We start from the raw sequence: 26,726 nt of genomic DNA, 5'->3' as shown, positions 1-26,726 counted from the left end.
CTTGCTGGTACAGAAATTTTAGTTATTATTCCTTAGTCCAATAATATTCAGTATAGGAAACTGCTTTGAGTTTGAAGACACCTAAATTACCACCAAGTTAGCGATTTTGACAGGGGTAGAATTATTGCGTATAGAGATATGAGTTTGTCGTAATGCGAAACTGGCCATCGTGTTAATTGACAACGTTAAGACAAGACCGTTTTACTGCTACGCGTCAAATCGCTGACCAATGGTGTGGAGTAGAAGGTAGACCTATTAATATGCGTACACTGCACCGTCGCATTTGAGACTTTGGACTTGTTTCATTCCGCCCACGGCTAGTGCTTCCCTTGGATGCGGACCACCGTCATCAACAGCAAAAAGGCATAATTATAGCATTCAGCGATACATCGCGATTGTGTTTAGGAATTGATGATGGTCGCAGGAGGTAAGACGCCGCCTTGGAGAGCAACGGGATATCGGGTTTGCTGTTGAAAGACAGTTGAAACACAGGACCGTTGGAGTAACTTTACTCGTCCTTTACCAGGCGTAGAGAACATCTCCGTATCGATAGAAATGGTGCGTGGAATATTAGCGGAGAAAACAGTACTCTCGACTTTGCTTCACCACAGGGACTCAATTAAGGGTATATAACACAACAGTGCTAGCTTGTTCGACTAATACAAGGAAAAGTATAAGGAAAAGTATGTATACATACCATCTATGACTTTTCTTTTCCTTTTACTATTAAGTTGGGGCTTACGAGCAATTTGTAAAGGCTGTAGATCAAGTTGGACAATGTTTCGAATACTTTTTAAGTAAATGATTTAGAATTAATACATGAAAAACTGAAAGTTGGAATATTCGATGGTACTCAAATAAGACAGCCTGTTTAATATTTACAATATTCACAGCATGAATGAATGCTTGGTGTTGGAATAAGAAACAATGCCCTCATAAAAAATGCCCTGGGACGCCCTTGTCCCAGGAGCGTCGCGTGTCAGTAAGGACTTTTTATACAGAAAATATATTTATTTGATTTTAACTGAGTATCAAATATATGTATTATTAAATAAGTTAAATAAAAAATATAAAATCAAGTTGATAGACCCTTGAATTATCCGAAATTATTCAAAAAATTGTTCAATCCGAAAATTATCCGATGGTCAACGAGTTTTTGTCTATCCAAAAATGGATACTTATATTCAAAAGAATGGAAAACGAAGTGAAGAATCAGGCGAGAGCAGTAATGCTAATTTAAGTAAAAAGAAGAAATATAGGAAATATGACTACCAATATTTGGATTTTGGATTTACCTGCGTTACTAAAGGGAACTTCTACAATGTGTTGTTTGTCACAAAGTGTTGGCGACTGAAAGAATGCTTCCTAATAAACTAATACGGCATTTTGAATCCACTCACAGTCATTTACAACGCAAGCCAAGAGACTGTTTTGTAATAAAATTGCGAGAGCTAAAACATCAGACTATGGCCTTGGTTTCAAGAGCATCAATTCCTACCAAAGTATTGCTCGCCTCTTACATGGTAGCTTACCATTTTGCCAATGTAAAAAAAACACATACGATCGCTGAGGAACTGATCTTACCTGCATTGGTTGATATGGTTACAGTGATGATTGGAGAATCGGCAGCTAAAGAAATAAAAAATGTACCTCTTTTAAACAATACGGTTAGTTGCCGAATGCACGACATGGCAGAAGATATTAATGAGCAAACTGTGGGAAAACTTTCAGGTTAATTTGCCATTCAACTGTAGGAGACTGATAGTGATAATGATGCTCAATTGATATGTTATGTACGATACATACAAGAAAAAAATATATATGTGAGAATTTGTTATTTTGCAGAAAAATATGTGAAAGTTGTAAAGCTACTGATTTATTCGAGATTTTAAACTCATATATGTACGTATATACGAATTAAGAAATAAATTTTACGCGTATCTACATACTGAATCACATGATGATGCGCAAAACTTTATTAATTCGGGATTTATAATAAAATTGGCCTACTTCTGTGTTTAAAAAATTAAATGATCTTAATAAGTCTTTACAGAGAAACAATACTTATATCCTGCAATTGGCAGATAAAATTACTATGTTTAAGAAGAAGTTGCTCTTATGGAAGAGAAAATTAGAAGATTAAGAAATTGAATGTTTCCCTGCTTTTACAAGGTATCCACAAAAAAAAATCGAGAGAAATCCTTGATACTTCTTTAAAAACGTGTTATTTACTTTGAGAAATATTTTCCCAAAGATATGGAGCAATATGACTTGGTCAGAAACCCTTTCCTGTCATGCACGCCATCGACACTTTCAACAGAGGAAGAAGAACCACTGACAAAATTGTCCTGTGATTCCAGCGTAAAGCTTCAATACGACAAGGACAAACTGTTTGAATTCTGGAGCTCACTTTCTCATGAATATCATGCCATCAGCGCTGCTGCATTAAAGGTTTTATTACCATTTGCAACTTCGTACTTGTGCGAAACAGGCTTTTGTGCAGTTGCAGTAATTAAAAACAAGTACAGGTCAAACGTAAACTTAGAAAACGAAATGAGAGTGGCAATTTCCAAACTGGAGCCCTGGTTTCAAAAGCTGTGCTCAAAAAAACAAGCACATCCCTGACATTACCCAGCCAATTACATCAATATATATCCCTTTTCATTTTTGTGCCGATGTTTTGATTTTGTTTTTAATTTCTAACAAAAAATATAAATGTTCAAATAGTGTTTTTGCTATAACTATAACCTGTTACTAGGCTAGTATTAAAATTGGTAAGTATTATTAGGGGTTGGGTTGAGGGGACGTCGCAAAAAAATAGCAAAGTCCCAAGGGCGTCACAGTACGAATAAGTTTGGAAAGCCCTGGGTAAAACGCTATAGTATGGCATGAAACTATCAAAATTAGTATGGAGTTGTCGAAGTTAGTATGAAACTTTTGAAATTAGTATGGAACTGTCGAAATTAATATAGAATTGTCCAAATTAGTATGGAATTGTCGAAATTAGTATGGATTTTTTGAATTTACTCTGAAATTATCAAAATTAGGATGAAGTTGTTAAAGTTTTTATGGAATTGTTGATATTAGTAAGAAATTGTCAAAATTAGTATGAAATTGTCAAAATTAGTTTGAATCTATCAAAATTGAAGTATGGAGTTGTCGAAATTAGTATGGAATTGTCAATTAATAAGGATTGTCGAAATTGGTATGGAATTGTCGAAATAAAAAAACGTTGCTCTTTTAAATGATACAAAAGACAAATAATAATGCGATTTTAATTTAAAAGTACATAAAATATTTATGACATACTGACACAAGGTATAGGTTAATACAATTTTCTTGAGTAATTCATTATCATGCTATAAGAAAATACATCAGTATGAAAAAACAAGCACTTTTGAATAAAAACTAAAAAGATAACAGAATCAACATCGATTTATTTTAATAATATCACAAGTAAAAATAGACATAACTTCCAACATATTTGGAGAGATTATCTCCCGAAAAAGGTACATTTCTAACAACGTTTTTCATCCAGTTCATAAGTAGTCAACGAAGTGATATGAAATTTATTATATACAAGAATATGGGGAGACGATTTCTTTATACTCTCTCAGAGTATAGACTATTTCTCAAAAACTTTTTATCCCTTCTTCCACACTGCCACCCGTTCCGTGAAATTTCCCACTGTTAAAATTCGAAAATCATTCTTATTTGTCAGGATGTGAAGCGAATAAAAATGAACTTCGTCCAGGGAACGGACTTGGAAATATTCAAGTTCTAAAAGTCTGTCAAGTCGGCTGTGTCCCGTTAATGCGAAGAGGGTTGCCTGCCGAGGAAAAGTTTGATTTAAAATCGAATTGATTGGAAACCTATCCCGTAATAGCAGTTGCACTGTCAGGAAGGAATGAAAAACGATCTTTGCTTTTAACACTTTTAATTTAGTTGACCTATTTCGTGGTTTCGTAATTAAGGTGTAGATTTCTCGAATTATTGTTTTGCTTTATCTGAAAAATGATTGTTTCCTCGTTTTTGACAAGAAGTTGAGATTTTCTAAATTATTATTGTCGTATTAAATCTTCTTGATTTATTGCTGATAAATTTAGAAATTATTACGATGTAACAATTATAATGCTGTTACTTTAACATTTACTTTACTATTAAGGCCCGCGGCTATAACAAAAATTTTTAGACGAAATTAACATTATTCTCTTAATCAACCATTTTACCTTCTCAATGACCTCCCGAATGTAGTTCTCTTCAAATTGCTTTCATAATTTACTATATTGTGCCAATCTTATCCACTGTTTGCCTGCCACTGCAATTATGTCATCTACCTATCTCTTTCAAGGTTTTCTCATGCTTCTTGTCTTTCCTCCTTGGTCAGCATTCTAGAATTCACCGTGTCCACTTTTTATTATCACATCTGGCCTTGTGACTGCCCAGTGCCATTTCATTTGTTAAATTACTTCCACAATATCCCTGATCTTCGCTATAAGGCCTTTTCTTGGTGTATCTAATCACGTTTATTAGTGATATTCCAAACATATTTCGTCGATTGTCCTTTGCTTAATTTCTAATTTCTTATCAGATTTCCTGCTAAGAACTACGATCTTCAACCCTTACGTACAAATGGGTAATACGCCTTTTTTAAGTTTTTAGGAATGGAGATGTTTCTTAAAATACATGCTAGTTTACTTAAAGCAGCTTATGCCAGTTCCTCACAGGTTAACTGTCACAAAAAATGTTTAAAGAAGTCTATGGTGCCAAGTTGAAAAAAGTGCATCTGACAACCAACTGATATACTTCCATTACTATTAATTCACCAATTTCATTTATTAGTCCCAATTTTTAAAAAAATATGTCAGCGGTCGAATACGACCGCCGGAGCGTAGGCGACATACTTATTCCCGTGGTGCCAAGCGGTCGTTCTATTCATGATGAGACCTGTCGAGTATTATTCTGCTAAGTGGTTGTTTTGACCAATATTTTATCAATAGATGTTTGATTGTTAGTAAGACAAGTAAGTTGATTGTGCTCGTGTTATTTTTAGAGTTAATATACTCTATATAGTATAATATAATTAGTAGAGGATAATAGTAAAAACAATTTATTATTATTTCTTGAAATAAAATGGGAAGTCGCGGTAAAATGATGGTTGGTATAGTTTTGGAAAGCAATGAACGTTCAGGTAAGATATAATTTTCATATTTTTATATCATATGTTCATATCATATTTTCAAATGTATATAATTGCATAGGATTACTGTTTGAAGTACGTACCTACATAATAATTGAAAGATATATAGACAATATAGATATCAAAAGATTTATAGGCAAAGTTTACAAAGAGTCAGAAAAAAAAATAACTAATACAATTTACTAAAATTATACCAATCGTCAATATAAATAAAAAATAATGAAGTAAAACAAAAACCAATCTATTGCAAAATTCAAATAAATTGCAAATTGCATATGGAGAAATTGTATATAGCTCTGATGGATCAGAAGCGGAAAAAGAAATGATTTTAAAAAATAAACGTAGAAAGCTAAATACTCTTGTTACAAAAAAGGAAATTGGTAATGAGCCATGCTGTTCTAAGTCACTTCTCAGCCGGGATAACATTCCCAAAGAAATACACTCTTTGGGAGAAAATTCAAAAAATATTGTCCAACTACAGCCCTTGAATCGAACAGTGCTATTTCCTCTGAAGAATTAGATCACTTTTTTCAAGTTACAGTCGATCAAAAAAACCAACAAAACATATTATCATTTGAGCAAAATGAAGATCACCAAAGCCAGGAAAATTCTGCTGTTGGATACGAACAACTCTCATAGAAAAAAACTATTGGCAATCACAAGATTTTCAACTATTCTGCGGAAGCTGAAAGATACACTTCTCTACCAACAAATGTAGTGATTAACCTATCAGAACGCCTTTTGAATTCAGGACATACGATAGTAGCTGATAACTACTATACAAGCCTAGAGTAAGCTAACATTTTACTTGACAAGGAAACTTACTCACTATATTGGGACGCTAAGAGCAAATCGTCGTGGAAACTCAAAAGAAGTAATAAATAAAAAATTAAAAAAAGGGGAAACGTTTGGGTTGGAAAACGGGAGAGGCATCTGCGTTTTAAAGTGGAAGGATAAAAGAGATGTCTTGTTACTATCTATAACGTAACAGATATAACTGCAATGTTCAAGGTTACTTCATCGTTAAAGGAAGGAGCCAATAATCAGTTGTATGCAAGTACCCGAAGCGTAAACATCCATTATAGCGATCGGCGCTTATTTATATATGCATGCTTGCGCAGTCAATTGACGTTTAGTATCGTTTGTATTTCAATAGCAGGTGTGTTTACGTCCGTGTTTTACTAGCCTAAAAACGTCATCACGCGTTAAAAATATTGTGTTTTTAGCTCGAATAGCTTATCCAAAAAAAAACAAGAAGTGTAGACGGTAACGAACCGAGTACTTCAGTTGAAAATAAAAAATATAACGATGATAACCCAAGTAATATACATGCGCGCCAAAGTCCAACTGATTCAAGAGACCATGTGCTTGCAGAGTTGCCAAATAGTGACAGTGAAAATAAACAAGACGACCCTTTTGATTCGGACGATTCTGTAATCGACAAAAACTATGTTATTTCTTTAGATGATTCATATAGTGATGTAAGTGCATGTAATTTATTCGATGAAGATACTGAGACAGAAATTGAAAACGAAAAAATGTCAGAATCTGAAAATGATGATGAAAACGAGTGATATGATGGGAGTGACAATAAAGCTGGTGAGTTGAAACAATATCCTGATATGCCTATATTACATCTTACCGTCAACGAAATAAAAAATCCTATAGACGCTTATAAGTTGTTTGTAACCGATGATCTTTTGCAGAATATTGTTACTGAAACAAATAAATTTGCCCATGTTCAGGAATAAGTTTATTACGAATACTATAAGAGGAAATAGGTTCCTTTTACTAATGCGTGGCAATGAATTTTGTAATAACGGGAACTGTAATAAAGATTGTCGGCTCTATATGTTAGGTGAAGTTTTAAAAGTATTGAACAAAAATTTTCAAGCTGCATTAACTCCAAGACGCATTTTGGTAGTCGATGAAAGTATAGTACCTTATCAAGGAAGACTGCAAATAAAGAAATATCTGCCAACTAAAACACACCCGTATGGAATTAAGTTATATCAGTTATGTACAGCGGACGATAATCGTTTATCGTGGTAAAAATACGACTATTAATGCAAATACGTCTCAGAGTGAGCAGATAGTGTATGATCTTTTTAAACGTGTTGAATTCAAAAATGGCTACTATCGCTACTTTTATGCTGATAATTATTACTTGAGTTTACCTTCAGCTACATCATCATTTAAAAAACAAATAGTTTCTTGTGGAACTTTGAGGTCCAACATAAAAGGCATTCCCAAAACGGCACCTAAAAAAATTAAAAAGGGAAAAAACAACTGCTTGCGTATTATAAAATGAATAGACAAACGGCCAGTTTTGATGTTAAGTACTGTTCCAACCTATACAACTACTTAGAACCAACAGGAAAGCAACACTGGCAACGTGAGCTTGCATTGAAATCAAATGCAATTATTAATTATAATCAAGCAAAAAAAGGAGTAGACTTTAGTGATCAGATGAGTAATTATCATTTCATTTTAAAATGGTTTTGTAAACTAGTCAGTTAATCAACCAGTTAGTCAAGTTATCAATAACTGAATTTAAATGAATTTTGGCACTTGAGTTACTTGTTACTTCAGTTGCACACAAAGACACTACTACTCCCAAAAGAGTTCTACATACTACATACTAACCGTTAGGACTTGGAAAGAAAAGAAGAAGATAATGCCAAGGATGCTATCATAAATTAAGAGAAACAAATTCAACCACACAGGCAAGTAATATGGTGACAAAAGTAACAAGTTATTGCAATGAATGTCCTGAACAACCAGGGATGTGTTTGTCTTGCTTTAATAGCAAAAAAAAATATTTTGCTGAAACTTTATTGTTTTTTGTTTAATAACTAAAAACATATTATTTAGTTTACACATTTTTTAGATTTTAAATATTATTTATACTAATAAAATATTAAAAAGTTGTCTGTCATTTGATCTTTTAATCTAACTCTGTAAAAAATAGTAGGCTGCCTTGACACTTTAAAACATTCTTAACAGGAAACCTGATAAAAAACGGATGACAACGGTAAGTTTCTAAATGTTTTTACTTTTAATAATTGATCTTAAAACTCTTAAACTGTATATTATAGAACTGTAAAAGTATAAAAACTAATAACATCAATACCGGTTTCCGACGGTCGGTAACGCATCGTGTTCGCGCTAAGTTACTGGTCCCGGAGGATCGGTAATGCACAGTTCCGTGGTTTACATATTTTAAGAACGTATTCCGTTTTCAGACACTATAACACATTCTTAAAGGAAACCTGATCAAAAAACGGATGACAACGGTAAGTTTCTTAATGTTTTTACTTTTAATTATTGATCTTAAAATGTATATTATAGAACTGTAAAAATATAACAACTAATTACGTCAATACCGGTTTTCGACGGTCGGTTAAGCATCGTGTTCGCGTCAAGTTACTGGTCCAGGAGGATCGGTAATGCACAGTTCGCTGGTTTACATATTTTGGGAACGCAGTCAACTTGTTAAAATAGTATATATTCAGTAAATAATAAAAATATATACAGTAAATAATATGCGACTAAAAATACTCATGCTCAATACTCTACATGCCTCATAAAAATCAATTTTCTGTAAATAAAACATTTCGTTGGTTTTTACAATTTTCCAAAACTACACTAATTAGGTCATCATCATCATCATTCAATCTTCGCTTATCCACTGCTGGACATAGATCTCCCTCATAATTTTCCATCTATTTCGATCTTGTGCCTCTTGCATCCAATTCCTATGACAACGTTTTAGATCGTCAGTCCAACGTGTTGGTGGACGACCTCTGCTTCGGTAGGCATCATCTCTTGGTCTCCATTCCAGTATCCGCTTTGTCCATCTATTATCTGTCATTCGAGCCACGTGACCTGCCCAGTTCCATTTCAGTGTTGCTACTCTCTCTACTGCATCAGCCACTCCTGTTCTTTGTCGTAGCTGGCGATTTGGGATCTTGTCTCGTAGTGAAACGCCCAACATAGCACGCTCCATCGCCCTTTGACACACACGGATCTTTTGAACTGTTCTCCTTGTCATGGTCAACGTTTCGGCACCGTAAGTTAACACTGGCAAAACACACTGATTAAACGTTTTTCTTTTAAGGCATATTGGTATATCAGACGATTTGAAAATATGGTTCAGCTTGCCGAAGGCTGCCCAAGTCAGTCTTATACGACGGAGAAGCTCAACGGTTTGGTTATCTTTTCCTATGCGAATCTCATGACCTAGGTATTTATAGGCCATTACCTGGTCTATGGATCTTGTTCCTACGCATATATCTTCGCTGACTACAAGATTTGTCATCATCTGGGTTTTAGATATATTTATTTTTAATCCCCCTTCTAGCGAGGAAAGGTAGAGCTGATTTAAAAGTTCTTTGGCCTCATCTATCCTATCAGCTATTAGTACAATATCATCTGCAAACCTTAGATGGCTAAGCTTTTCTTCGTTTATGTTTATGCCCTTGTCGGTCAGTTTTGCCCTTTTACATATATATTCCAAAAGCGTAGTGAACAGTTTCGGCGATATGGTGTCCCCCTGGCGTACTCCACGTTGTATCGGGAATTTCTGGGTTTGACGATCACCCACTCTAACACTGGCTGTTGATTTTTGGTATATATGTTTAATTATTATTATTATTATATTATTATTATAACTAATTAGGTACTTACTCAAATTGTCTAGTAATGAAGTATTTAATTCAGTATCTAAACAGTTAATAATAGAAATGATTGCCAACTATTACGGTAAATTATTTGATTTTTTTCAAACTCTGTAACTGTAAATATAATTTTACCTTTGGTATTTAAACAATATGGACGCACTAAATACAATACCTTCGGCATTACCCCCCATGACCTTTGACCGAAGTTTTAATGAGCCAACGAACGATCGAGAAGCAGATAAGAGGCCTCTGTAATTAATTGATAATTTGCCAGCGATTGGAATGCATTATTATTGGCTACTCTGCATCTAATTGCCGGGTAATGAATATGCAAATAAGATGATAACTCACAATACAGTACACATACCTTGTTATATACGGCCCTAATAGCTGAATTTCATGACTTTGATCAATTACAGGGCCTAGTTGATAAGTAGCGTAGTATCTGGATAAGTTGTAAACTATTACTGTTTGTTTAAGAAAATTAGAATAATACATGAGATTAAATTTACTGTATACTTGTTGTTCAGCGAAATAATAAATAAGAACATATAGATGGCACTCCGTCAAAAATGATTAACACCATTTAGGAAAACTCACTATGCTTTTGCGTCTCAATCTTTTATTAATTAACTTTTTTTTTGTAGTTTTCTCAGTCACATTTCTTGTTTCCTTTAACATTGCTACTTGTTCTGTTAAAATATTATCTTTTTCTCTCTTTTTAGATCTTCGTTTCTCCTTCCGATTAATTCCGATTCCGAACTTATTTCAGGCTATTTAAGATTAGCTTAAGCTTATTATAGTTAGCTTTCCTCTTATTATATTAATGTATTTATTGCATTTTTTCTGTACCTTTTTGTTGCACCTAGATATTTATGTTCTTCTTTCTGTACTTGTTTTTAGTTTCATAACTTCATGTACAGCTGCTGTCACCAAACAGTTTACACCTTAATTTTTACATTGTTATATTTTAAAATTGCGTTGTCGTACGGATTTGCGAAATTTCAAAGTTCGTGACAAAAATTTTGCGCGTAATAATAAATAAAATAACAAGCTATTAAAAGTGTACAAAATGCCTAGAATGCATTTGAATCACGCGCAAAAACTTGAGTAGAAGAAGTAGACGGTTGGTCACTAAGACAAGTTGCTGCAGATTTAAATGTGAGCCATATGTGCATATGAACAATTAAATAAAGATTATCATTTTCACTCCTTAGCATAGTTGGGTCCAATGCAAGTTGCTAGTCTAGATGTGTTGAAAGTTTAACGCAATGAAAGGAAAATGACACTGCAATGATTTTCTTAAGTCGATATTATTGTGCTACTCAAAAAAAACTATTAGCCTTTTTATTAATTGTCACTGTCACTATCAACTCTTACAGGTTTTATAAATTTTGCGATATTTGTTAATACTAGATCACGATGCTTTCGTATATGTGGCCTTTGTTTTGATGTGCTTGGTTAATATAGTTCGTCTTCACTTTTAGTTCCGTCATCGTCGTCGTCCGCTAACACAGTTCTGGATCATTAGTATGATTTCCAGTTGTTTAAAATCATAAATTCATGTCAGTTCTATACAGCTTTGTAGTATACACGAAATCAATAATGAAGGCGGTACTAATATTATCATCCCACCAAGAGTACTGTACAATTATTTTAATTCGTTAGTTTAAAGACAACGTGACTGCTTTGTTGCTAATTGATTTTTAAGTACTTCCTTTTTTATTTTTAGATTTGATTCGACAGACTTTGTAAAAAAGAAACAACCTTATGATTCACCAAGAATTTATTGGACGTAAAGATTGAGAAGGTTTGCCCTCTGCATTTTTTGTTTTTTGTAGTAGTTGAATATAATTTATAAAAGTAATAAATTCTTTGACAGAAGTAGTAACGCATTATTTTTAATTTTTTATATTGTCATATTTAGTTTTAATTTGTGAAGTAAATATAAAAATAAGTGATAGGTACAGATATACTACAAATACAATATTTTATTGAGACACGCATCAGCACTCTCTAATAAAAGACTGTTTTCTAATAATTTTTTATACGCCATAGCAACACATGTAACATTTCTTCACTGAAGAAAAAAGAACCACTTGGCTATATCAACATGTGGAACATAATTAGTCATGCCCCCAGAGCTTAAGACGTGAAAATTGCAATTACGTGGTTTTATTCCTATTGGAAAATTATCTTTCGACAATGGATAAAGTTACTTGAGTATAGATACAAAATGCAACTATTTTACTAGTTCAAAAACTAAATTCATAAATTCAAATAGTTCACATCGAGACTCCAAACCGAGCGGACGTTAAATGGTTCTCCGTTATCAACATGCGACCGGTTTTCTCGAATTGAACAGATAAATGTTAAGTGATTAAAAAGCAATCAATTAGTAATAGACTTAAAAACACTAAACTCATCAAATTAAATTTAAAAACAATTCAGTAATTTATTTATAATGTTTCCAACGGGGAATGGACCAGGATTCGACAACACATAGTTAGCCAAGAAATGCAAAATGTAAACAGCCAGCCATTACCAATCCAGTATCCATCAAACCAAATGAATTGTTATCCACAACTGCAGAACACAGGGTCGATCAACAATATACAGGGTTATTCACAAAACAAAGCTCATCACAAACACCAGGTATGTACAATATACAAATAAATCAACCAACCACCAATTCTTCGACGAATATGATATTTCCGCCCAATCAAGAACAATATATAAATCAACAAAACGCACCACACAACAGCAATATAAATAACAGAAATAGCCAGCAATACTACAGAATATCATCAATAAGCGATGACGAACCAGAAAGTGCAAATGTGTCAACAAAAAACTCATGGCAAGTAGTTAAAACTACAAAACGCAGACAAATCAGATCAAATGTAGAAACAGACAAAGAATATGATACCATTACACTATAGAACAAATATAATACCCTAACGGATAGCCAAGAAAATGAAACCAATTAAAATGAAACAGCGCCAAGAAAACCTAAACCACCACCAATATTTGTTTACGGTACCATACAAAAAATATAATAAACAGAAACGAGTGTCTTTCTGACATAAATCAAACATCAACATAATCAATGTCATAATGAATTTTTACAAAATTAAATAAAATTAAAATATTGTACTTACATAACTAGATAATTTTAATAAGTTAAGTTTTAATGTTTTGTAAATTTGAAAATTTAATGGATTAACCTCATGTTGTAAGTTTTTATACTAGTTTTATACAATGCTATTTAATTTTAATTTCATTGTATTTACTGATACCATATTGTAGCATATCCTGAAGAAGCAAATAAATTTTGCGAAAGGTAGATAAAGAACAAAGAGTTTCACTTTCCTGCCCTATTAATGACTGCAACCCCAAAATAAAACTTTATTTTACATAACGTGTCAGTCAATAATACCTAACTACTTATATATATATATATATATATATATATATATATATATATATATATATATATATATATATATATAGGTGTTATCCCTGTTATTGCCTTACCCTGCCACTGCATTTTCTCATCCTTGTTCCCGCATCAGATCAAACATTTGTCTTGTTTGATGCTCCACCGGTTATCCTCTAGAACCTAATTTAATATTCGGTGGTATTTAATAAATTGTATGCACCATAAATCAAATTAGTTCGGACCAGACGTTATTGACATATTTTAGACCGTTGTATGACGCGTTGATTAGATCCGCAAATGCAGCTGCTCCAGTGAGAGCTTGTGAGATTAGTCGTAGATGCAGACTGAGTGATACGTTCGATGGGGCATATTCGCAGATAATATCCCATTTGGCTATTGCTGGTAATCAACATAAATTACACTGAATTATATTAAACTAGAAGTTTTTAGTATATATTTAGCTCTAAATAAAAATGTTGATAGTATTTAGGATAAAATTTCCATCCAAAGCCATTAAAAATAACATAAAAATTAGTTTATAAAAACTATCAACTCTTTGTAGTGTTTGTATATTATTTTTAGTACATTTTATAAATTGTGGACTGTTGTAAACTAGAAATGAAAGCTTTGGCTTCAACGGTCCACTGGCGCTGTGCTGAGAAAGTAAATGGCAAATCTCCCAATATTTTTGAAGCAAAGATATGGTTTTAACCTTAAATTTATGAAACGATTAAGTTTATTAATCTAAGGTTTTAACTGATAATATGTTTTAAATTCATTTAGGAAAATATACAATTATTATTGCAAAAATAAAAATTACAAATTTTATTGTTTCTAAATTGGTGTGGTAAGTATTCAAACATACACTTAAATTTTTTTTAATGAGATAATGAAAACCTTTTACCTTACATTATAACCAAGAATTAGATCTCATAATCACTGTCGTCGATCTTTATTCGGATTAAAATGATGAATGGGTTAATTGCTATTACGTGATTGGCACACATCCAAAATTCTTCTATTACCTTTTCACGTTTCCGCACATGTTTTCCCATTTTGCTGCGTCACTGTAACTGTTACAGTGACGTAATAGTTACGTCTAATATAGTTCTATTATCGTAGTAAGTTTTGCATATTCTCCAACTGATTTGAACGAAAACTAGATACTTTCCAGGAAGAAAATGTAGAGTAGTGTATTTAACCAAATATACATATAAATCATCATCATTCTGGCTTAACAACCCTACGTGGGTCCTAGCCTCCTCAAGAATTTCTCTCCAGTCGTTCCTATCCATCGCTTTTCTTCGACAAGCACGCATTCCCATATTTTTCATGCCTTCATCGATGGTATCAAGTAACCTTGTTATAGGTCTTCCTCTTCTTCTCTGACCAATGGGTCTATCAAGGAGCATTTTTCTAGCTGGGTCATTTTGTTCCATCCGCATTACATCCCCTATCCACCTCAGATGTCCTATCTTAATATATTTTATGATATCAGGTTACTAGTATATTTTATAAAGTTAGAAGTTGTATTGTCTTCTCCACACTCCATTATCATTCATTGCTCCATAAATTCGCCTTAGTACTTTTCTTTCGAAACATCCTAACATGTTTTCTTTATTTTTTGTTAGAGTCCAGGTCTCTGAACCATATGTTAGGACTGAGCGTATTATTGTTTTGTAGAGTTTTATTTTTGTATTTCTCGATATAATTGTGGAGCTAAGAAGGAGATTGAGCTCAAAATAGCATCTGTTGGTTGTGCAAATGCTGCGGTTTATCTCTGCGGTAGTAATATTTTCAGATTTAACGAGCGCTCCCAGGTATACAAATTCGTTCACTGCTTCGATGACGTCGTTTTCTATAACAATTGGTCGTAGTAATTGTGGTTGCGTGCTTATTTTTATATACTCTGTTTTGTTGGTGAATATTAATTAACCCATTTTTGGAGCTGATTCTTTTAATCCTACATACGCCTCTCGTACAGAGTTTTCCGTTCTTCCAACAATATTAATATCATCAGCATAGGCCAGAATTTGCACTGATTTATTATTATACTGAACCAGTGGTTGTAATTTGTGACATACGTATTACTTTTTCCAGAGCTAGACTGAACAGGTTACAGGAGAGAGGGTCTCCCTGGCGCAAATTGTCGATTTATCACCTCTGAAAACAGCCTAGTATTTTCCTACTATCCGTTCTGTATATGGTGCCATACGATGACATAGTACTGTAGAAATTTATTTTATACGCTGCATTTAGAAGCGCAATTCCTCTGTGGTTAAAGCATTCAAAAATATCTACTTTTTTGTGTAGCAAAGTATTCCAATATTCGAATCATTGGGGAGCGATTTCTGTGTCCATATTTCTTTTATATGCTGCAGTAATGTCATTTTGGTATCATGGCCATCTTCTTTATATAGTTCAGCTGAGAGATTATCTATTCCGGGTGATTTGTTTCTGGCTAGTTTTTTAACTGCATCTTTAATTTCAAGAATCGTTGATGGTTCCTCTTCCCTCCGGTCTGTTCCCCTTATCTCATCTCTTTCGTCTTCCAGATTTTCTTCTTCTTCCTCTATATTAAGTCCCTGGTTAAAGTATTCCACCTATCTATTTACTACATCTTTCCTTGTTGTTAATAGTTTGCCATTCTGACTTCTGCATTGTCTTGTGGTTACCTTGAATTCTTTTCTGTTGGTTAACCTTCTTATAGGATGCTCTGAATTCTTTCTCTCTGTTGAGGTTTTCTATAAGTTTTTACTGACTACTAAGCTCACTTAGGTCAGTTCTTTTTTTTTTCTTTTGTGTTTCATCTTGTCTTTTCTTCTCTTTGTCTGGTAAGTCTCTACAGTTCTTCTAGTTCGTCAAGTAAGCATCTTTCTGTAGGCTTCATTTTTTTTCTTTTGCAAGAATGCATAAACAGAAGCGAAATCTCCACGGAATGGAAGATATCATACCTCAGTACTATACATAAAAAGGGTGATAAAAATAATTGTGAAAATTACCGAGTATAAGCTGTAACCGAATCTATGAGTCGAATATATGATAATATATGATAATATGAAAAGGTGTTAAAGAACCGAATCGAGAGAGAATACTTAGATTATGAAGCAGAAGAACAAGCAGGATTTCGTACGGGTCGATCCACTATTGACCACTTTTACTTCTTAATCCAGATAATAGAAAAAAAGATGGCAAGGAATCAAGAGATTCATATGTTGTTCGTCGACCTACGGAAAGCCTACGACAGCGTTCCACTGAAGAAGCTGTGGCAATCAATGGGAAGCACGAATATTAATATAGAATTCATAAAAGCTGACAAAATGCAACAGGATTTATAACATCAAAAGGAATAAAACAAGAATGTTGCTTGTCTCCCACTTAATTTAAAATATACCTCGAAAGTGCTTTAAAAAGATGGAAACAAAAATGCAGGACAATGGGGATACCGCTCACCAATACTATAGTATATACGCTTAACTTTGCAGACAATCAAGTAATAATGGCTCAAGATTATGACGATTTAAACTATATGGCACGAAAATTAATTGAAGAGTATGATATATGGGGTCAAGAAGTAAATAAAAAGAAAACCAAATACCTGTGCATTGGAGCAGAACAAAAAGATCTCATATTAGACGATAACACTACGATAAAGCACTGCTGTGACTACAAATACCTAGGTATCACTATTTCACAAGATGGAACATTAGACAAAGCCATAAGAGAGAGAAAACGTCAGGGAGAAAAGCCATCACAATGTTAAAAACACCATTTTATGGGACCAATCCATCAGCAAAGAAAATAAAAAGAGGATATATGAGAAAATATACTATAACTATAACTATAGTAAAAAGTATCACTTTATACAGCTGTGAGATATGGCCACTGAAAGAAAAGACACTGTCAACGATGAAAGCGACGAAAATGGATTTTTGGAGAAGAGCCGCAGGAAGATCTAGAAGAGAAAGGATTACCAACGAACGCATTAGAGAAATAATGGGAATCAAACGAACAATCACAGATGACCTAACAACAAAACAACTTATCTGGTTCAGACACATACAAAGAATGGACGAACAACGAATGCCAAAAGAAATACTAAAGTGGCAACCAGAAGGAAAGAGAAAACGAGGTAGACTGAGAAAAAGTTGGAGCGAAGGAATAAATAAAGAGCTGAGACAGAGGGCCATAGAAGAAGATCTATGGAACAACCGGTCTAAGTGGCGATTGGAAGTCGGAAAACGGCGGAGAACGTTATAAACCGACAAGTAGTAGTAGTAGTAGTAGTATGTATTGTTTAATACCACATCATAAAAAAAAATCAAAATACAAAATGTTGTCCAAGAAATTTTAAAAAATGTTTGGGATAAAATTTCATAAATCGGTCAAACCCCTTTTTGAAGAAGTATGACAACTAACTCTGTGATACTAATATGGCTATTCTAAATGGAGGTTGATAATAGAGGGGTAAATATTAAGGTCTGCGTATATTTTTCAATGCCACTATATAAAAAAACGGTTTATTAGGCGGTACTGTAGACTAGCGCAAAACTTTATATTAATCAACAAAATTGCTGTTTTTGCTATTCTCTTTACAATTTCATAATATTTTCAATAAAATTTCTATTGAGCAGCAGTTTTTGTATGTGCATCTTTTTTAAACTTTTTTCATGCTTTATCGCATTCGTTAGTATGTTCTTTTTTACGTTTTTTGTACAGACAATTATAATTGAAATTGAAAATTATAAGAAACAATTATTATAAAACATTTCAAAAATTAAAATAACAAATTATGCTCAGTTTTGAAATTTTGTATACCTAACGGCCAGCCCCTCGTTAGATACAAAAATGAATTCTTTTTCTGTGACTGTATAAAATATGAAAATGTTTTACTAATAACCCTTTTTATCGCACTTTAACGGATAATAGATGCACATAATAGAACGGATAATTGCAAAAATCCAACATTGTATATATATGAAATTATGATAATATAAATAAACATTATTTAATAGTAAGTTTGTCCAATATCAAATCTTCAGAATTCATATCCGAAATTGGACAGTATAATTTTATCACCCAGTAGACCGAATGAATCTATTTGTTATTAAATACACACACGTAGTTAATTAGGTTACATACACATTTGGTCAATTATAAATAATAATTTAGACATCAGTCAAAAGTACTGACAAAGTTAAACAATTTACATAAATTAAATACACATATCACGCTAGGTACGCGAAAAATATTGACCCAAATAGAATTTATATAAAACTAATATCTCTTGACTAGAGAAGCATTCAATCAATATTCACTCAACGAACATATAGTCTTCAACGATCAACTTCATCAGTCTCTACTCAAAGTAATCCCGGGTCTACACCCATAGTGTACGTCTCAACAATAAACTCTGCTACTATTATTTGGTGTTTCCATTACAACAGAACGAACATCGTCACTGAGCCAACAAAGGGAATTTGTTCATGGTCCTATCGAGAAACAGAATACTTCAAGGAAGTTTGAGAGAGCCTATACAGTCCACGCCAGCAACACCCTCAGTAGCAGAGAGAGACCACTAGACCCGGGAGAACGAGAGCAGTACCAAAGCCAAGAGCCATACTAGAGCCGAAAGCAGTACCAGAACGAGAGCAGTACCAAAGCCAAGAGCCATACTAGAGCCGAGAGCAGTACCAGAGCCGAGAGCAATACCAAAGCCGAGAGACATACTAGAGCCGAGAGCGGTACCAAAGCCGAGAGCCATACTAGAGCCGAGAGCGGTACCAGAGCCGAGAGCAGTACCAAAGCCGAGAGCCATACTAGAGCCGAGAGCGGTACTAAAGCCGAGAGCCATACTAGAGCCGAGAGCGGTACCAGAGCCGAGAGCAGTACCAAAGCCGAGAGCCAGACTAGAGCCGAGAGCAGTACCAAAGCCGAGAGCCATACTAGAGCCGAGAGCAGTACCAAAGCCGAGAGCCATATTAGAGCCGAGAGCAGTACCAAAGCCGAGAGCCATACTAGAGCCGCAGAGCAGCCAAAGGACAGGACCGATTGCAGAACCCACCAGAAGCGAGGGATCCTCAACGTCTAAGAACACAAAAAACCGTAAGTTTTTGAATAATTACAAAATCTTCCAACTTTTACAATCTTACAATTTAACAAGTTTTTTTTTTTATTACAATTTAACAATTTAGAACAATAATCTCCACTCTATCAATCGTATAATAATGTACTTTAGAATGCATACCATTTAAATAATACAGAGAATTGATAAAACAAAAATTAAACGTCATTCACAACTATAATTAACTAAACAGTAATTTTGTATGACAATTTGAAAAAAGAAACGTTCATACATATAGCTTGCTTTTAATTACAATTAAATATTTTATTTCGAAAAATTAAAATAATTACGTAGCAAATAATTTCATTTATTTTGATAACAATATATATATATATATATATATATATATATATATATATATATATATATATATATATATATATATATATATATATATATATATATATATATATATATATATATATATATATATGTATATATATCATTATAAGAGTGTGTGGATTACATCTTGACCTACCTCAATGCAAAGAATAGCACAGCAGGCAAGGTCAAACTCATATTTCGCTAAATTGCACATTCCGATAGAAAAGAAAGTGTTATAATACAGGTATACTTATTTAATACATAACGTACATTTAGTATTGTCTAATATATTTACCGCTGAATGTAAAAATTTTTAAAATAATCATGGAGAGTCTATACGTTAAGCAAGCGGAAATAGGAACAGAAATAGTGAAACTCGTTTCAAATACAAAAAAGGATTCCCAATCTCGGAAAAATCAACAATACATCCGGGATAGACAGGAAAAATTAGAAGAATATTGGGCAAAATTTTTAAATAACCACGAAAAGCTGCTAGAAGGGGGTATAACGAAAGAAAAATATTTTGAAACAAAATACTATGATCAGGTATTTAAGACATACATTGAGGGGAAAACCCTGTTGGAAGAATATGGAAGGGTGCTGAAAAGAGGAAAAGCACCGAAAGTAAAGGAGATACAGATAAGAAAACAAAGAATCGAGGAATTATTACGGCCAGAAAATGAACAAGACTTGCAGGAGGATGAAGAATTGCAGTCAGAGTTAAGAGAATACATGGAAAAGGTGAATACACTAATGATTGAAGCAGCAGTAAATGAGGAACTGGACGCTACAGATATTGGAAAAGTAGAGAGAATAAATCATCTAAAGAGGAAAGTCAGGGAAGTTTTAAAGAAAATAAGGCCAGGAATGCAACGGCCAGAAAGCACACAGAGGAGGGACGGTGTGACATTGCCGCAGGTAAAAATCCCTGTGTATGAAGGCAGATATGAAACGTGGAGAACTTTCCACGATCTGTTTACTAAAGTAATACATGAAAACGACCAGTTATCAAACGCAGAAAAAATGCAGTACCTAAAAACTCAAGTAAGAGGGGAAGCCAACAGAATGATACAACACTTAAACATATCCGAGGCCAACTACGAAGTGGCCTGGAACATGCTAAAAGATAGGTATGAGAACCCAAGGATGATATTGTTTAAATTAATAGACAGGATGCTACTAGCGCAGGAAGTAAAGGAATCTTCTGCTAGAGCATTGAAATCACTACATGACACCTTCCACGAAAGTCTGGAAGCCATAGGAGGGTTAGGAACAGACACGGAAGCGTGGAGCCCATTGATAGCCCGAATTATCATAACGAAATGGGACAATGAAACTAGGAGGCTATACGAAAACCACATTGGAGACAGTAGAGAGATACCGACGTACAAATCGACACAAACATTCCTACAGCGAAGATTTCAGACACTGGAACTGCTGGAGTCAGAAAAAAGACAAGAGAAGCAAGGAGGATCTCTTAGGAAACCAAGAACACATTGCGTGATATGCAACGGAGATCACGGAGTACCGAACTGCAGAGAATTTCAGGAACTCAATGTAAGAGACCGGAACAGGATGATAAAAGAAAAAGGATTGTGTACAAACTGCCTAGCACATAAAAAAGAAAAACAATGTTATTCACAATATAGGTGCAGACACTGTGGCGGAGACCACCACCATATGTTGCATTATGAAAAAGGAAACACAAGCAACAAAAGAAACTCCAATGAAACGAAACGAGAACAAACACAAGAAAGAAATGGAAGAGATTCAAACAATAGAAGAAACGGGTACCAAGCTGATAGGTACAGAGGAGGAAATAATAATCCATACAACGCCAGAGAACAAAATAACGGAAGGCGAGAAAATACACAAGATACCAATGGGCCTAGGAATAGCAACGACCAGCAAAGAGGGCAGAATTCAGTAAACTGTGCAAGCCATAAGGAAGGTGAAGCATTACTAGCGACAGCTGTGGTACGCATAAGAGATGCGAAAGGAGATTCACACATAATGAGAGCACTAATCGACCAAGGGTCACAATGCGCATTTATAACGGAACAAGCTGCGACGACGCTAGGAACAACAAGGAAGCCCATACAGGCGACCATATCCGGGATAGGCTCGTCAGGAGAAAAAACAGCCAACTGGAGTATGAAACTTTTAATCGAAACTCATTACGAAAGTGACTTCGAGATGGAAATAGAAGCACTAGTACTACCGAAAATAACAAGGAATTTACCGGAAAAGGATATAATTCTACCGGACTATAACGAGAAAAATGCAATACTGGCAGATCCAAGATATTACAAGGTAGGGAAGATAGACTTACTACTAGGAGTAAAAGAATACAGTTACATATTGACAGAAGGGATGCACAGAATAAGTAATGGACTCCTGAGTCAAAACACCAAACTAGGATGGATAGTTTCGGGAATAGCACGAGAAAGGGAGAATATAAAAGCAGAAGTAAGCTGTATGATATCAAGACAAGAAATGGACGTACAAATAAAGAACTTCTGGGAATTAGAAGAAGTAAATCAGGATACAAGTTTCTCAGTGGAAGAACAAGAATGTGAAGAACTGTATCGACAGACTGTAAAAAGGAATAAAGAAGGGAGATACGAAGTAAAAATTCCGTTTAGGGAAGACGTCGCAAAGTTAGGAGAATCTAAACAGCAAGCATTCGCCAGATTGATGCAACTAGAAAGGAAGTTTGCAAAAGACAAACAGTTAGAAGCGAATTACAGACAATTCATGGAAGATTATGAAAACCAAGGTCATATGGTAATAGCAGAAAATCAGGGAGATGGGTACTACTTACCTCATCATCCAGTGAGAAAAGAGGACAGTACTACAACGAAAATAAGAGCCGTGTTTGATGCATCAAGCAAAAGCTCATCGGCAGTAAGCCTGAATGATATTATGCACACAGGGCCGAAATTACAACAAGACTTGACAAATATACTATTACGATGGAGATCCAATAAGGTAGCATACTCAGCGGATCTGGAAAAAATGTTTAGACAAATCAGAATGGCAGAAGAAGACCAAAAATATCAAAAAATTTTGTGGAGAAAGGACACAAAGGACCACATACAAGAGTATAACTTAACGACGGTGACATACGGCACGGCCGCAGCACCCTTTTTAGCGTTAAGAACAATACAACAATTACAAGAAGACGAAGGAGCGAGGTTCCCGTTGGCATCGAAAATTGTAAAAGAAAACATGTATGTAGACGATATACTAGGAGGAGCTGAGACAGTGCAGGAAGCAGAAACAGCCCAAAAGGAATTAATACAACTGTTCAGAAAAGGAGGTTTCACTCTTAGAAAATGGTTGAGCAACGAAGAAAAAATAATGGAGAACGTACCGGAGGATATGAGGAACGTAGACTCGAAGGCATTCAAACAAGAAGAAGTACGGAAAACGTTAGGAATACACTGGTCACCTAAAGAGGATATAATCACATTCAAAATAGGGATAACGACGGCAAAGAAAATAACGAAAAGACACGTACTGTCAGAAGTAGCAAAACTATACGACCCACTGGGATGGATAGCACCTGTAGTAATTCAGGCGAAAATGTTCATACAGGAATTATGGGAGCAAAAGACCAGTTGGGATAAAGAATTAACTAGCAACCAACAAAGCAGGTGGAATACATACCAGGCGCAATTAGTAAATCTGGAGAAAATAACATTGCCCAGGTGGAACAACTTAAGCAAGATAAACAGAGTAGAACTGCATGGATTTGCAGATGCGTCTATGAAAGGATATGGAGCGGTAATCTACTCAAGGGTATTAGGCCCAGAAATTAAAACGAATCTAATGATAGCAAAATCGAAAGTCGCACCATTGAAAGGGAAAACGACGTTACCGAGGCTCGAGCTGTGTGCCGCGGTACTACTAGCAAATTTAATGAAGAAAACCCTACAAGCATTGAACAGGGAAAACATTGAGGTATATGCATGGTCGGACTCAACGATAACCCTGGCTTGGATAAGGGGATCATCAAAAAGGTGGAAAATGTTCGTCGCCAACAGAGTAGAGGAAATAAGACGCGTTATAGGACCGAAAAATTGGCATGAGGTAGATACAAAGGAAAATCCAGCGGACATCCTCTCACGTGGAAGTACCGCATCAGAATTATTAGAAGCAGAGCTATGGTGGAAGGGACCAACTTGGCTGACTAGTAACAAAACTTTAACGCAGGAATCAGAAGAAATACCAGAGACAAATGAGGAGGAAGTCAAAACGAAAATAACGGTGCACACGACAACGATAAAGGAGGACATATGCGAGAGATTCTCAAATTTAGAAAGAATGAGAAGAGTACTTTCATATTGTAGGAGATTTGCAGACAAATGCAGAAAAAAGAAGGACAATGGACAAAGTCAGCTTACAGTCCAAGAATTAGAGGAAACGCTATTAAAGGTGATAAAGCACACACAGCACGCCTACTTCAAACCAGAAATAAATAAGCTGGAGAAGAAACAGCAATTAGACAAGAAAAATAAATTAGCGTCATTGGTACCATTCCTGGATAGACAAGGAATTCTAAGAGTCACCGGAAGACTGAGACACACGAATCTAAAGTACGGAGAAAAACATCCGATAATTTTGCCAAAGGATAGTGCATTAACAAAGTTACTTATAACAGATAGTCACGCAAGAAATCTACATAGCGGATTACAACAAACACTACAGTACATAAAAAGGAAATACTGGATAATCAACGGCAGAAGAACCGTGAAAGATCATCTAGCAAAATGTTTAAGGTGCAGGAGGTATAAAAGCCAAGCAGCACAACAATTAATGGGAGATCTACCGAAAGACAGAGTGAACCCGAGTCATCCCTTTACTAACACAGGGATAGATTATGCCGGGCCAATAAAAATAAGTACCACGAGAGGCAGAGGACAGAGGAGCTATAAGGGCTACATCTCAGTATTTGTGTGTCTGTCAACGAAGGCAGTACACCTTGAGGTAGTAAGCGATATGTCTACGGATGCTTTCATCGCAGCGTTCAAGAGATTTACGGCACGCAGAGGACAGTGCAACAACGTATACAGCGATAACGGAACCACATTCGTAGGAACAGCAAATTTGTTGAAAAAAGAAAATCAAAAAATAGATGACGAGATAAAATAAGGATTACGGGCACTAGGTACCCAGTGGCATGTCATACCTGCATATGCACCACATTTCGGAGGATTATGGGAGAGCGCAGTGCGAATAATGAAATATCACTTGAAAAGAATCATCGGGGAAACAGTTCTAACATATGAAGAATTGAGTACGGTGCTGGCACAAATAGAAGCATGTATGAACTCGAGACCATTATGTGGGTCATCAGAAGACCCTGAAGGGAAAATAGCCCTGACACCAGCTCACTTCCTTATAGGGAGAGAAATTATATCACCAAATCGGGAAGAAGAGCTTACGACTTATTTGAAGATGCCGACGAGGTGGAGATTAGTGGAGAAAATAAAAAGAGACTTCTGGAAAATTTGGAAACAGGAATACCTGCACCAATTACAACAGAGAAATAGATGGCATAAGGCGCACCCTAACATAAAAGAAGAAGAAATAGTTATAATTAAAGAAGAGGATACACCTCCAGGCAGATGGCCATTAGCGAGGGTAACAGAAACACACCCTGGAGCGGAGGGATTAACCAGAGTAGTAACAGTGAGAAAGGCAAACGGGAAACTGACTAAAAGACCCATACATAAGCTAATACGACTGGAAGAAGAGAAACAGGAAAAGCCGAAAAAGGCAGCAGCACTAAGATGGAAGAAAATACTAGTAGCTATAATGTTTTTAACGATGTTAAAACCCATAAAGGCAGAACCGTATAAAATATATAATCCGGTACCAGGATTTTTCACAGAAGACCTTGGAGAGGTCGTCATAGACCGGGGAACATTTCGAATAAAGGTGTTACTCGAAAAAGGAAGAATTCGAACAGAGCACCAACTAATAGGAAATATGATACAAGGCGTATGAGAACTGTGTCATGAGATAAAAATCGTGAATTGTAAGGATATAATAGAGAAGTTAGAGGAAGGACAAAGAAAGGCGGAGTCAGTAAGCGAGGGGTTGACAGTAGAAATAAAAGGAAGGGAAAGAAGAGGAATATTAGGAACAATATTAACCTCAGTATTTGGAGTCAATGACGAAGCCTACAGTAACATTGAAGCATTAGATAATAACCAAAAGGAGCTAATAAAGGGATCACAGCACCAGGCGAAGATAATGTTAGAAACAATAACATCAATCAATCACACAGAGAACAGGATAAACGAGCAAATGAACAAGTTTAACAAAGCACTAATCACAGGTCTACAAGAAATATCTAAAGGACTTAACGAAGTAGAAGACAAAGCACAAAAACTAGAAACCGAATATAGCACGTTACGAATACAAACGATAGCATTACAAGTTATGGACTTCATAAACGAATATACTCAATTTTACGAGGGAATATTAAACCTTCACTATAACCACGGACACTTCATTGATATAGTGAAACCGGGTGAAATAACCAAATTAATAGGGAAAGCAGGGCAGATACTGCCTCAAGGGGTCGAAATACGACGACAACCCATTATAGAAACAGAAGTCAGTCATGACGACAGATATATAACAGTCATCGGCTACTTCATAGTGACAGGGAAAAATAAGTACAGCATGCTCAAAGTCACGGCCATACCACTTAACGTTGAGGGGTCGGTGTTGCGCACATTTGTCGCCCCAAGGAATCTACTGGTCGTAGATTATAACACACTGCACTACTTCGAATTGACCACGGAAGATAGAGAAAGGTGCTTACTGTTGACAAAGGCGCAGATAGCGTGCTCACCAACGGCTATAAGAAACATGGATACCCAACCAAACTGCATACTAGAAGAAATTTATGAGCGATCTAAGAATAGCACATGTCCA

At 35.1% G+C, this 26,726-nt stretch overlaps 1 protein-coding gene across 1 annotated transcript; it reads left to right on the top strand.

Moving 5' to 3' along the window:
• Window positions 1–2,256: 2,256 nt before the first annotated feature.
• On the top strand, window positions 2,257–2,625 carry LOC140446390 (zinc finger BED domain-containing protein 5-like). The gene has a single exon (XM_072538937.1). The coding sequence runs from the start codon at window positions 2,257–2,259 to the stop codon at window positions 2,623–2,625; it is 369 nt and encodes a 122-aa protein (XP_072395038.1).
• The last annotated feature ends 24,101 nt before the right edge of the window (window positions 2,626–26,726 follow it).

Source organism: Diabrotica undecimpunctata, chromosome 7 (genome assembly GCF_040954645.1).
Source record: "Diabrotica undecimpunctata isolate CICGRU chromosome 7, icDiaUnde3, whole genome shotgun sequence".
In the NCBI taxonomy this organism is placed as follows: Eukaryota; Metazoa; Arthropoda; class Insecta; order Coleoptera; family Chrysomelidae; genus Diabrotica; species Diabrotica undecimpunctata.
Note: the sequence above shows the minus strand (reverse complement) of the source record. Positions and strands in the feature narration are given on the sequence as shown.

Excerpts from the sequence above, each read along its gene's own strand:
- LOC140446390 (XM_072538937.1), top strand. The coding sequence starts at position 2,257 with ATGGAGCAATATGACTTGGTCAGAAACCCTTTCCTGTCATGCACGCCA.